The sequence below is a fragment of the Thamnophis sirtalis genome, unplaced genomic scaffold (assembly GCF_051295495.1).
Source record: "Thamnophis sirtalis isolate CommonGarterSnake01/CBP01778 unplaced genomic scaffold, rThaSir2_p1.2 scaffold_11, whole genome shotgun sequence".
Lineage (NCBI taxonomy): Eukaryota > Metazoa > Chordata > Lepidosauria > Squamata > Natricidae > Thamnophis > Thamnophis sirtalis.
In genome coordinates this window covers 68,621,189-68,634,232 of record NW_028261391.1, presented here as the reverse complement: position 1 = coordinate 68,634,232, position 13,044 = coordinate 68,621,189, and the positions used below count along the sequence as shown (strand labels likewise).

At 41.3% G+C, this 13,044-nt stretch overlaps 1 protein-coding gene across 1 annotated transcript in view; it reads right to left on the bottom strand.

Moving 5' to 3' along the window:
* GLRX3 (glutaredoxin 3) overlaps positions 1 to 2,590 on the bottom strand; it is a 28,155-nt gene extending 25,565 nt beyond the window's left edge. Inside the window, exon 1 of the mRNA XM_087725986.1 lies at positions 2,454 to 2,590. Within this exon, the coding sequence (XP_087582112.1) occupies positions 2,454 to 2,545 (92 nt within the window). The 5' untranslated portion in view covers positions 2,546 to 2,590. The remainder of the gene's footprint in view (positions 1 to 2,453) is intronic.
* Positions 2,591 to 13,044: the final 10,454 nt, after the last annotated feature.

The following is a 13,044-nucleotide window of genomic DNA, read 5'->3' as shown; positions in this document are numbered from 1 at the left end:
CGGGGAGCTGAAGTCCACAGGTCTTAAGGGTGCCAACTTTGAAGTCCTCTGCCATAGACAGTGCTATAGATCAGTGGTCTCCAACCGTGGCCACTTTAAGACTTGTGGACTTCAACTCCCAGAGTTCCTCAGCCAGCAAACCTCCAGCTGGCTGAGGAACTCCAGCTTCTGGGAGTTGAAGTCCACAAGTCTTAAAGGTGCCAACTTTGATTTCCTCTGCCATAGACAGTGCTATAGATCAGTGGTCTCCAACCTTGGCAACTTTAAGACTTGTGGACTTCAACTCCCAGAGTTCCTCAGCCAGCAAAGCTCCAAGTGGCTGGAGAATTCTGGGAGTTGAAGTCCACAAGTCTTAAAGATACCAACTTTGAAGTCCTCTGCCATAGACAGTCCTATAGATCAGTGGTATCCAACCTTGGCCACTTTAAGACTTGTGGACTTCAACTCCCAGAGTTCCTCAGCCAGCAAAGCTCCAAGTGGCTGGAGAATTCTGGGAGTTGAAGTCCACAAGTCTTAAAGATACCAACTTTGAAGTCCTCTGCCATAGACAGTCCTATAGATCAGTGGTATCCAACCTTGGCCACTTTAAGACTTGTGGACTTCAACTCCCAGAGTTCCTCAGCCAGCAAAGCTCCAAGTGGCTGGAGAATTCTGGGAGTTGAAGTCCACAAGTCTTAAAGATACCAACTTTGAAGTCCTCTGCCACAGACAGTGCTATAGATCAGTGGTCTCCAACCTTGGCAACTTTAAGACTTGTGAACTTCAACTCCGAGAAGTCTTAAAGGTGCCAACTTTAAAGTCCTCTGCCACAGACAGTGCTATAGATCAGTGGTCTCCAACCTTGGCAACTTTAAGACTTGTGAACTTCAACTCCGAGAAGTCTTAAAGGTGCCAACTTTAAAGTCCTCTGCCACAGAGAGTGCTATAGATCAGTGGTCTCCAACCTTGGCAACTTTAAGACTTGTGAACTTCAACTCCGAGAAGTCTTAAAGGTGCCAACTTTGAAGTCCTCTGCCACAGAGAGTGCTATAGATCAGTGGTCTCCAACCTTGGCAACTTTAAGACTTGTGAACTTCAACTCCGAGAAGTCTTAAAGGTGCCAACTTTGAAGTCCTCTGCCACAGAGAGTGCTATAGATCAGTGGTCTCCAACCTTGGCAACTTTAAGACTTGTGGATGTCAACTCCGAGAAGTGTTAAAGGTGCCAACTTTGAAGTCCTCTGCCATAGACAGTGCTATACATTAGTGGTCTCCAACCGTGGCAACTTTAAGACTTGTGGACTTCAACTCCCAGAATTCCTCAGCCAGCAAAGCTCCAGCTGACTGGAGAATTCTGGGAGTTGAAGTCCACAAGTCTTAAAGGTGCCAACTTTGATTTCCTCTGCCATAGACAGTGCTATAGATCAGTGGTCTCCAACCTTGGCAACTTTAAGACTTGTGAACTTCAACTCCGAGAAGTCTTAAAGGTGCCAACTTTAAAGTCCTCTGCCACAGACAGTGCTATAGATCAGTGGTCTCCAACCTTGGCAACTTTAAGACTTGTGAACTTCAACTCCGAGAAGTCTTAAAGGTGCCAACTTTAAAGTCCTCTGCCACAGAGAGTGCTATAGATCAGTGGTCTCCAACCTTGGCAACTTTAAGACTTGTGAACTTCAACTCCGAGAAGTCTTAAAGGTGCCAACTTTGAAGTCCTCTGTCACAGAGAGTGCTATAGATCAGTGGTCTCCAACCTTGGCAACTTTAAGACTTGTGGACTTCAACTCCGAGAAGTCTTAAAGGTGCCAACTTTGAAGTCCTCTGCCACAGAGAGTGCTATAGATCAGTGGTCTCCAACCTTGGCAACTTTAAGACTTGTGGATGTCAACTCCGAGAAGTGTTAAAGGTGCCAACTTTGAAGTCCTCTGCCATAGACAGTGCTATACATTAGTGGTCTCCAACAGTAGCAACTTTAAGACTTGTGGACTTCAACTCCCAGAATTCCTCAGCCAGCAGAGCTCCAGCTGACTGGAGAATTCTGGGAGTTGAAGTCCACAAGTCTTAAAGGTGCCAACTTTGAAGTCCTCTGCCATAGACAGTGCTATAGATCAGGGGTCTCCAACCTTGGCCACTTTAAGACTTGTGGACTTCAACTCCCAGAGTTCCTCAGCCAGCTTTGCTGGCTGAGGAACTCTGGGAGTTGAAGTCCACAGGTCTTAAAGTGGCCAAGGTTGGAGAGCACTGATCTATAGATGATGATGACGACAACGACGACTCCTTAGCCAGCTTTAATCAAAGGCTGGCTGGGGGTAAGGAAAGAGGAACCCCACAATGAAAGCTGAAATCGGAGAGAATTCCGCGTTTGAATCGCCAGCGGAGCGCAGGGAGAACCAGCCAAGCGGCAGCCGGTACTCGGCAGCGGCTTCCTTTCCCTTCCCGCCAACCCCCAACGGCGGAGCGGCGGCTGGGTAAACCCACCTGTCCGGCCGCTGCAGCAGATCCTGGAAGTGGGCCGAGGAGATGGCTTCCAGCAGGGCCTCCGCCGCTCCCTCAGCCGCCGCCGCCGCCATCGCCGGTGCCGATCTCAGAAGGGGAGGGGCGAGGGAGGGGGCGTGTCTTAGCTCCCAGCCTATCCCTCTCCGTGACGTTCCTCTGTCACGCATGCGCCGACCCTCCGAAGCTGCCGACCCGCCCCCCTGCAAGCCGAATGGAAGTCGAAATCCCGCGCATGCGGGCCGGGAGTCGCGCGCGCCGTCTCTCGTCGGCGGCGCGAGGCACGAGCGGCGGTTTCTCCGTGAGGGAGGCGTTGCCAGGGGCGGATTCGAACTCCGCGCGGCGAATGGAGCCAAGAGCGGTGAGGGCTTTGAGCCGCTTGAAAGGACGCTTCGAGGTCTCGGTGATGGATGGACAGGGAGGGAGGGAGGGGCATAGACGATAGACGGACAGACAAATAGACAGGGACATAAGCTAGGTAGGTAGGTAGGTTGGGTAGGTATGTAAGTTGGGTAGGCAGGCACGTTGGGTAGGTAGGTTGGGCTGGTAGGTTAGGTTGGGTAGGTAGGTTGGGTAAGTAAGTATGTTGGGTGGGTAGGTAGGTAGGTAGGTTGGGTAGGTTGGGTAGGTAAGTTGGGTAGGTAGGTAAGTTAGGTAGGTTGGGTAGGTAGGTTGGATAGGTAGGTAAGTTGGGTAGGTAGGTTGGGCTGGTAGGTTAGGTTGGGTAGGTAGGTTGGCTAAGTAAGTATGTTGGGTGGGTAGGTAGGTAGGTTGGGTAGGTAATTTGGATAGGTAGGTAGGTAGGTTGGGTAGGTTGGGTAGGCAGGTAGGTTAGGTAGGTTGGGTAGGTAGATTGGATAGGTAGGTAGGTAAGTTAGGTAGGTTGGGTAGGTAGGTTGGGTAGGTAGGTTGGGTAGGTAGGTTGGGTAGGCAGATAGGTTGGGTAGGTATGTTGGGTAAGTAGGTATGTTGGGTAGGTAGGTTGGGTAGGTAGGTAGGTAGGTTGGGTAGGCAGATAGGTTGGGTAGGTAGGTATGTTGGGTAGGTAGGTTGGGTAGGTAGGTTGGGTAAGTAGGTATGTTGGGTAGGTAGGTTGGATAGGTAGGTAGGTTGGGTAGGTAGGTAGGTAGGTTGGGTAGGTAGGTTGGGTAAGTAGGTATGTTGGGTGGGTAGGTTGGGTAGGCAGGTAGGTTAGGTAGGTTGGGTAGGTAGATTGGATAGGTAGGTAGGTAAGTTAGGTAGGTTGGGTAGGTAGGTTGGGTAGGTAGGTTGGGTAGGTAGGTTGGGTAGGCAGATAGGTTGGGTAGGTATGTTGGGTAAGTAGGTATGTTGGGTAGGTAGGTTGGGTAGGTAGGTAGGTAGGTTGGGTAGGCAGATAGGTTGGGTAGGTAGGTATGTTGGGTAGGTAGGTTGGGTAGGTAGGTTGGGTAAGTAGGTATGTTGGGTAGGTAGGTTGGATAGGTAGGTAGGTTGGGTAGGTAGGTAGGTAGGTTGGGTAGGTAGGTTGGGTAAGTAGGTATGTTGGGTGGGTATGTTGGGTGGGTAGGTAGGTTGGGTAGTAGGTAGGTAGGTTGGGTAGGTAAGTTAGGTAGGTTGGGTAGGTAGGTTGGATAGGTAGGTAGGTAGGTTGGGTAGTTTAGGTCGGTCGGTCATTTCCCTGAGTGTGTGGTGATCTCTGTTCCCTGAGTGACGTGGAACAAGTATTCAGGTTAAGAAACTAAGTGGCGACATCCCCTCGTATATAATCTTAAGCTCCTTAAGAAAATGCACATATAAATATATTCCAGAATACTAATTATAATTGTTATGCACAAGCATTTCCTACGTTCCATCACTGCAAGATTTTAAAGAGACTGGACATCCACTTGTCTGGTATAGGACGGTTCGCCTGCTTGTGGTACTAGAAGACCTCCAAGATCCCTTCCACACGCTGTTATTCTGTTCTGTTTTTGTAGTCCTAGTCATTGTTAGGAATTAAACATTCAATCTTTGCTATTGTAAAGCCCCCAGAGACCCTGAGGGTCAAGCAGCATATAAGTTTGATTTTACTATTAATCAGATTTCAAATAGTTCAACTTTCCATGTTTTTCTCAAGGAATTAATATTTTCTGGATTATACCTAAGAATCTTGACTTTCCTCCACAAGACTTAAAAGTCACTATATTTTTCTACTATATTTGCTGTAAAATATAGTTTAATTCTAGGTTTATTAAGAAATAACTTAAACTAAAAAGTATAATGTAAAAACCACTACGTATGCAATTATCTACCCATGGAATACAGAGGAATTTTCTTCCTAGTAGCCAGGCAATAGTAAAGCAGCATAGTCCCATGAAAACTACAAGGGACACATTTGTTCAGAGAAATACAGTATATTTCCTTTCCTTCAATTAAAGCCTTTGCAAGAAGACCATACAATTAATTTATCAGTTGCCAAACATTGGCTATTGACTGTTGTTATTGTGTAAAATGTTCTGATTCTGCCTGTATAAATGTAGAATATATTTAAGCATACTTTGGATTGGTTTGTTGAAAGCAATGGAACTTACAATTATTTATTTAACAAACTTACATGGCCACCCATTTTTACCAAAACTTTGGGTAGTTCACAGCAATAACAAAAACATATCAATGATTATTTAAGATCATAGCACTCAGGTACGTCAGGAGTAATATAAACTCTATTAATTTCAAAGACTCCAGTTTAAGAATGCTTTAAGTCTGGAGCCAGCCCATTACTATCTGGTAAACAGATTACAATTATACATGCACAATTTTACATATGCACTTTCACTTTTATGCTGGCCACAAAATTTAAATTAGAAACCATTAACTCTGGAATAGTAATTAATCCAGGGGATCAACCATTTCAACATAGCAATGAAATTAATTAATGTGTTGTTTCTATGTATGTTACTTTTTATGACTAAAAAAGTAATATGCTTAAGTTTTTTTGCTAAGCAAGCCTCCATTGATTTAGTTTTTTATTAAATCAATGGAAGCTTAACAAAAGACCAATTTAAGCGAAATCACCAAATGTATTTTTAAAAAATGCTGCGTGCATAATTGGTCTACTCTTGTGTAAATAAACCACTTTTTAAAACCTTACGTTGCATTTGATTCTCACGTTGCACTTAAGTTATGGCTTCCTAAATAAGCCACAACTGGCTCACACATCCTAAGCTACAAATCATGGCTTACAAAATCACATTAGCTGACTTCATTCAGCAAGCCAGACAAACAAAAACCCCAAAATTGTGGCCAGTAATGTTTAATATTCAAACATGCTTTGCATGCAAAAAAAATAAATACTGGAATGAAATTGCTGCATTAAAAAACAAGAGGGAGCAGCTGTTAGCAACAGGAAACCAGAGATTCCAACACAAATTCCAACTGATCATTCCCACCCCATCATTTTATGCAAAGCAACTTGGGATGAGATGCCAGTCTAACTGGAGGAGGAAAGGGAGCTGCTGTGTTCTGGAAATGATGAGATCTGACTACTGAATTTATAACTGATCACTGGTTGTATGGGTGATTCTGCAACACACTGCTGACTGCCCTGAAAAACGACAGGATTTATATTAAAGCAACAAAGATGGAACTTTGGTGCCTCGCAGCCGTGCTTTCATGCTTCAGTATGCAACATCCCTGATCAGACCATTTAAGCTTTTAGGCTACATGTCCTTTTAAGATGCTAATGAGGCCATTTGACCACCAAGCACACAAACCTGATGCCATCAAGCGTTGATCATCTGGATAGGTAGATGAATGTCTCTGCACCAATTATGGAAAGAATACAGCTTCCTAAAATAAATGCCACCCTTAGTCTCTTGTATCAACTACAACTGTTTTGAGAATTTAAAACCTCATACTTTAATAAGCTCCACAAGACCTTTTCAAGGTTCATTTGGTAGGCAAAAAAAAACAAGAATTGTCATTAAAAATGTATGGGCCCATGGAGATATGGGAGAACTAAATCTCCCTAATGTTAGGCTATATTTCTGGGCATCCCATATGGAATATCTGGCAGCAAAGTCCCAGAGAAACCGAGGGCTTCGGTGGCTCCAGATTGAACAACAGGCAGCTGGCCAAATTAATCTGGCAGGTCTCCCAGACAGTATAATCCTCCAACTACTCAGCCAATACAAGTCCCAAGGAAACGGATGGGGCAGCGGTACACAAAGCAGCGTTTCCAGATGTGCAGGTGCACTTAAAGTTAAAGAAATTTGATAACAGAATCCACGTTAAGAAGCATGCAATACTTTGCAGACCACATGGTCCCGATCACACGCAGCCTTCTGTAATCAAAAGAGGATGGGAAGTGGAGCCCCTAGGATGAGTCACTTTTAACCGTTCTTAGCCTTACAGTCGAGTGCATCATCCGAATTTATTTCATCTGTAATAGCTCAAGACGTGTAAGGACCGCAAATTATTTATAGAGATTCCATATTATGGAAACCCAGAATGGGGGAGAATGAAGCTGGATGAAAGATATCTCTGACAACCTCAGTTTTTATTTTTGCTGTATTCACAGGAGAAATTCACCCATTAAAAATTAACTGCTAAACAGAATTCACTATTCCCTCTGAAACCACAATTTTTATCTGAAGGTGGAAAATAGGATTTACTTCTTTTAAGCTCTTTGGACTCTTAAAACCACTTCGCTCATACAAAATGAAAGTCATCACAGTGGACAAAGCACTCAACTTTTTTTAAAATCTTAGGAAATGTTTGAAGTCCAGACAAAAACACTTAATAGAATTAAAATTAAAACAACACAGCAGATGTGAGATTAAATTCTTTACATTAATTTTACTCCTCCATGGCTATATAATAAAACACATAAACACATAACTAAATATATATAACAAATATCTTAAAACTGCTCACCTTTTTCTATTAACATATCACCCTTCTAGATCTGGGAAATTGTAGTACTGTTGGGAGCATAAATACCATTTTATATTGATTGCATTAGGTATATCTGTGTGTGTGTGTGTACGTATGCATGCATGCATGCATACATACATACATACATACATACATACATACATAAAACCTTTTGTAAATTGAAGGAATGTGTGTGGGATTTTCCCAAACACCAGGGAGGATAATTGGGTAGAAAAAAATTATCTCATATTTTACCCCAAACTTGCTCATGCTGTATCTGTTTTTGAGATTGTGTCTTGAAAGGCAGTGAACTGTTAATAGTATGAAAGAATTCTAAATATCATGTTTTATTTACCTAAGTTGTTATAGTTTAACCTACTTCCTCGCTCCTTGGTTTGCATCGTATTTTTACAAGGAAAACTGCATTGTGATGAATATATAACACTGGGCAAAGCCACGTAATATTTGCAGTCATTATTTCCCTTATTTGAGTGGAAATTTAAAAGACGCTAATGGCATACTTATATTTAACATCAGAATGCCACTTTTTCATTTGTTGATAAAAACAGGGGTTTTGAATGCCCAAACACCTCCTCTTACAAAATTCATGTTTAGATCAAGCAGAATTATGTTTTTGCTTGCTTGCTTGATTTGTTCGTTATATAAAAATAGTCCTAACTTATGACCACAATTTGAAGCAGAATTTCTGTTGCTAAGCAAACAGTTCAGTGCACTGAACCTGATTTTACAATCTTTTTGCCATAGTTATCAAGCAAATCACTGTGCTGCATCAAATCATATAGACTGGATTAATAAATTGAAATTGAGTTCTTAAGTGAATCCTGCTTCCCCGATTGACTTTGCTTGTCATAACCTAGCTGGAAAAAGTCACGTCAAGACGCTACAACCATTGTAAACATCTGCCAGTTACCAAGCATCCAAACTTTGATCATGTGACCATGGGTAAGTGCGAGGACTGGTCATAAATCACTTTTTTCAATGCCATTGTAATTTCAAATGTTTGCTAAATGAATGGTCGAACACTATATTTCTACTCCATACAGTATAGTACCATGCACTATTTTCTTGAAAAGTAACTTAAAAGTCAAAGTAAAACAGCAACTAGTGTAGTCACAGGTGTCAATAACGTTACAGCACATAAAAAACACCCTTGGAAATTGTCTATGGATATTCTCAGTTATTCAGGTCATAGTTCTCCCAAGGGTTCTTCATCAAGAGGCAACTGGACTTTCTGGTTTTTCTTTGAAGATGTTCTTTGAAGAACTTCTTGGATGAGAAGTGAAATGTCTTCAAATAAAAACCGATAGTCTAGTTGCCTCTTGAAAAAGCACCTTTGGGACCCCCTTGGAAATTATTTTTAAATGTTTCCGAAATCACACAGGGACCAAGAGAACGGTACGATAAGTGCCAGGTGAGTTTCTCCACAGAGGGCACTCCATAAAATATCCCCTGGGGTCCATTAAGGAAATATTTGATTTCTCCTTAGTTTTATATTCTTTAGAAATAAATCCACGTGCTTGAAACTTGTCATAAGCAATTTCTACTTTGTCTGCAAATGTGATGAATTTTACTTGGTAAACGCATGTGCTTCTCTAGTACAGAGATTTCCATACTTTATTTTAACATATAAGAGTCAAATAAGATTGCGGAAAGTTGACAAGGCCAGAAGGACCATTTTCCATTCCATTTTGTGCATGTCATGATTCTTTTCTGGACATACAAATACATATGTTAGATACCAAGAAGCTACCAAGAACAAAAGGCGGAACTCTATTAAACTTCAGAAATAAGCTTATTTAGATAGCAAATAGCCAAAATGCTCATACCTACTACTCCTAAATCCTTTTTAATCTTACTAAAGAAAGAGGCAATCTAACCATTTCATGTTTTGCTTTTAAACTCACAGAGATAATTAAGCTCTTAACATAGAAATGACTCTTGCTGCAAATCAGCGTTGTAAAGATAGTTCTTTGTCTGTAGATGGCATTAACAGTCTCTAAAGATGAGGAATTCTCTTTTAAAGCTTTCACGTATTATAAGCTATTGAAGCGGCGAGGAGGGTGTTAGTGAAATAGTGTAATAGAAATATGGCCAAATGTCCCAGTGTATTTGGGAAAAAAACAAATGCATTTTGAAAATATGTAGAACTCTTTGGATTGTCAGCATATCTTTTTTTCTTCTTTTTTCTTTTCAACTAAATTACTTGCATTGGGATTATTCCTTATACTATTTATGTTGTTTGTATTTGTTATCTATGGATTGCACCAGTGAGGAGGCTAAAACCAATTTTGTTGTATTTATTTTGGTCAAGGACAATAAAGACTGTACTATAGTAAGAAATCTCAGTGCTAGCTGAATCCATAGTTCAGATTTGAAATAGAAAATACATTGCAGGATCCAATTTAGGTAGGTCAACATCACCAGAAATTTAGTCTTCTGATTTTCCTGGGACACGTGCATTTGCCTTCATTCATGAGAAAATACATTGTTAAATGCAGGGTTTTTTTCTCCAGCAGACTCAGTTTTATTTTTATAATGTAGTTGGAGTTCATGGCCCAAATGTTCTTTCCAGCTCTATTTATTTTATAATTCTAAAAAAGTCAGATTCCCCCACTTTTTTTATGGATGTGCTATGCAATAGTCTATATTGGCAAAGAACGGGGCTTCATTAATATGGGCCGACTCACTGGCTTCATACGGAAGTACCCCATCATCAATCTAAATTAGTACATCAATCTCAATGTATAGGAGAGAAAATGGCAGGAATGGGAGGAGGAGTTAAATGAGACATTAGTTTAGAATCACTAGGTAGCCACAAAATAATGAATTTCAAACCACTCCCACCCTTGAATGCCGGTTGAGCTTTATCTAATTTTCTCCAGATTGCAGACCGTTCGTTTGAGAAGATTCTTGTGAGTAGGATTTAGCAATAAATCCGTAAATTAGAACTTTCACATGTGGGATGTGTTTTTCTGCTTCTGATTGCTACATTATGATCAGTGAATCTCAATTTTGCAGTGTAAGAATTAAGCACATTGAAGTTTTAATTATCAAAATGAGGAAAAAAAACTTATTATTTTGAGCTAAATCAAAACACTTTGTGCAGAAGAATATTCCCCCCCCCCCAACCCAAACATTTTATTGGAGTAACACAACAAAATTAAGCAGGCAGTATTGGAATAAGCCCTAAGGCTAAGTCTTGAAATAAATGCCAGTCTGAAAAACAATGCATCTGGAGTCCAGAGCTTAATAATCAAATCAAAATATCTGTCATTGAGTGACTATGTCATACCCTTTGATTTACTGATGCTACACATAATCAAAGGTAATTGACAATAAAAGAACAATATCATTACATTATTAAAAGACAGGTTTCTCTAATCCTTCTTATAGTGTGTTCATTCATCAAATGTGTGTTTTTAAATATACTACATAAAAATCTCCATGACAACCTATTCTGCAGATAATACAATATTTAATGCAGAATACGGTTATGCTGTAGAAGAATGAGAGAACTACCGTGTTTCCCCAAAAATAAGACAGGGTCTTATTTTCTTTTGACCCCCGAAATAAGCACTTGGTCTTATTTTCGGGGTGGTCTTATTATTTTTGAGGTGCAGGAGGCGGAGAGCATGGTCACCTCATGGCTGCTGCTGTGTTGCAATATTTTTGGGGAGGGCTTATTTTCAGAGGAGGGCTTATTTTAGCGCATGCACTCAAAAGCACCGAGAAATTATCCGAGAAAGTCTTATTTTTGGGAAAACGGGGTAATTTAGAATGCACTTCTAGGTAAGAGCCGAGGTGGCGCAGTGGTTAGGGTGCAGGACTGCAGGCCACTTCAGCTGACTGCTATCTGCAGTTCAGCGGTTCAAATCTCACCAGCTCAAGGTTGACTCAGCCTTCCATCCTTCCGAGGTGGGTGAAATGAGGACCCAGACTGTGGGGGCGATTTGCTGACTCAATTTGCTAAAAAAAAAATCTGAAAACCGCTTAGAGAGGGCTGAAAGTCCTATGAAGCGGTATATAAGTCTAATTAATAAATAAAAATAAAGCACTTTATTACAATAATGTTTTACAAATAATAATAATTTCAATATAAAATAAGGACAACCATAGAGCATCTTAACTAAAATTTATTTCTCATCTTGCTTGTATACATTAACAGTTGCCAAAAGTAATGGCTGGGTGAGTGTTGCTTACCTGGAGGGACAATTTCTTAAAACTACATCCTGAGAACAGCAAGTGAAAGACATTAATGAATTTCCTAATATAATTTATCTATAGTCTTCCCTTTGGGGCATTCTTGCCTTCCTTTAGGAAATATAACTAATAGACTTTCTTACGCAGTTGGCGGGCCATTTTGAGAAGAGACTAATAGACTAGATGATCCAGAAGAGCAGATAAGAATTGTAGAAAGAAAGAAAAAATCTAGAAATTGAACCAAGCCTCGCAGTTTTATTATCAAATAAATTCATTTTGCATGAATCATATAAGGTCATTTGGGTCTCCTCTATCCACACAAAGCTTTTCTTTTCTTTATAAAACAAACTCGTTCACAGAGACAAGAAATTTTTATTGAGAAAAGCAAAGCCAATGTAAGTTTTTGAGACACATCTTCCTAGTCTCCTGCTAACTATAGGCATTTACTTTAGTCAACTAGTGCAAATTGACAATGAAGTATCAAAATGATAGTTAGCTGCTATCATTAGGAGCCCAGGTGGCGCAGTGGTTAAATGCAGCACTGCAGGCCACTTCAGCTGACTGCAGTTCTGCAGTTCGGCGGTTCTAATCTCACCGGCTCAAGGTTGACTCAGCCCTCCATCCTTCCGAGGTGGGTAAAATGAGGACCCGGATTGTTGTTGGGGGCAATATGCTGACTCTGTAAACCGCTTAGAGAGGGCTGAAAGCCCTATGAAGCGGTATATAAGTCTAACTGCTATTGCTATTGCTGTGATGTGAAGCCAGCCAAGGGGAGCCCATTCAAAAAGCCAGTTACACAAATCACGCTTTAGCGGGATGCATGAACCAGAATTTTCCTTAATAATTGGCGACAGCTCCAGAGATACCCAGAGCGTGGCTCTTCAGTCCTTGAAACGCCAAGTTGAGTCTAGGTCAATTCACCGCAGCCAATTTGCAGTGGCCAACTCACACCAGCCAACTTACCCCAGAACAACTGGGTGTGAGACAAAAGTTACATCTCTCTATGGGAGAAGTGGTGGGATGGGATCATTCAAGAAAAGAGGCACAAAATGGTACCTGAACGACAAAATGTTTTAATTGTTTTCAATAATTAAATTGAATGATTATTACGAGTGTACATGTATACGGCTATTTTTTTCTCTTTTATGTATATTGAAATGGAATTATAAATACCATCAACACAAAAGGGAGTTTGCTCAGAAGCTGAAATACACCAAGTGAATGAGAGGAAGAGTGGGAAGCAGAGGAGGGAAGAAAGATAGGAAGAGAGGGACAGGAGAGAGGGGGAGGGGGAAGATGGGGTGTACAAGGAGGAGTGGTAAGGGGAGAGAGGAGAAGGAGAAAGGAAGGGGAAGTAGAGTAGAAAATGATGGAGGGAAGACAGGATGTAGAAGAGTGGGAAGCAGAGGAGAGAAGAAAGGAAGAGAGGAACAGGAGAGAGGGTGAGGGGGGAAGAGGAGGA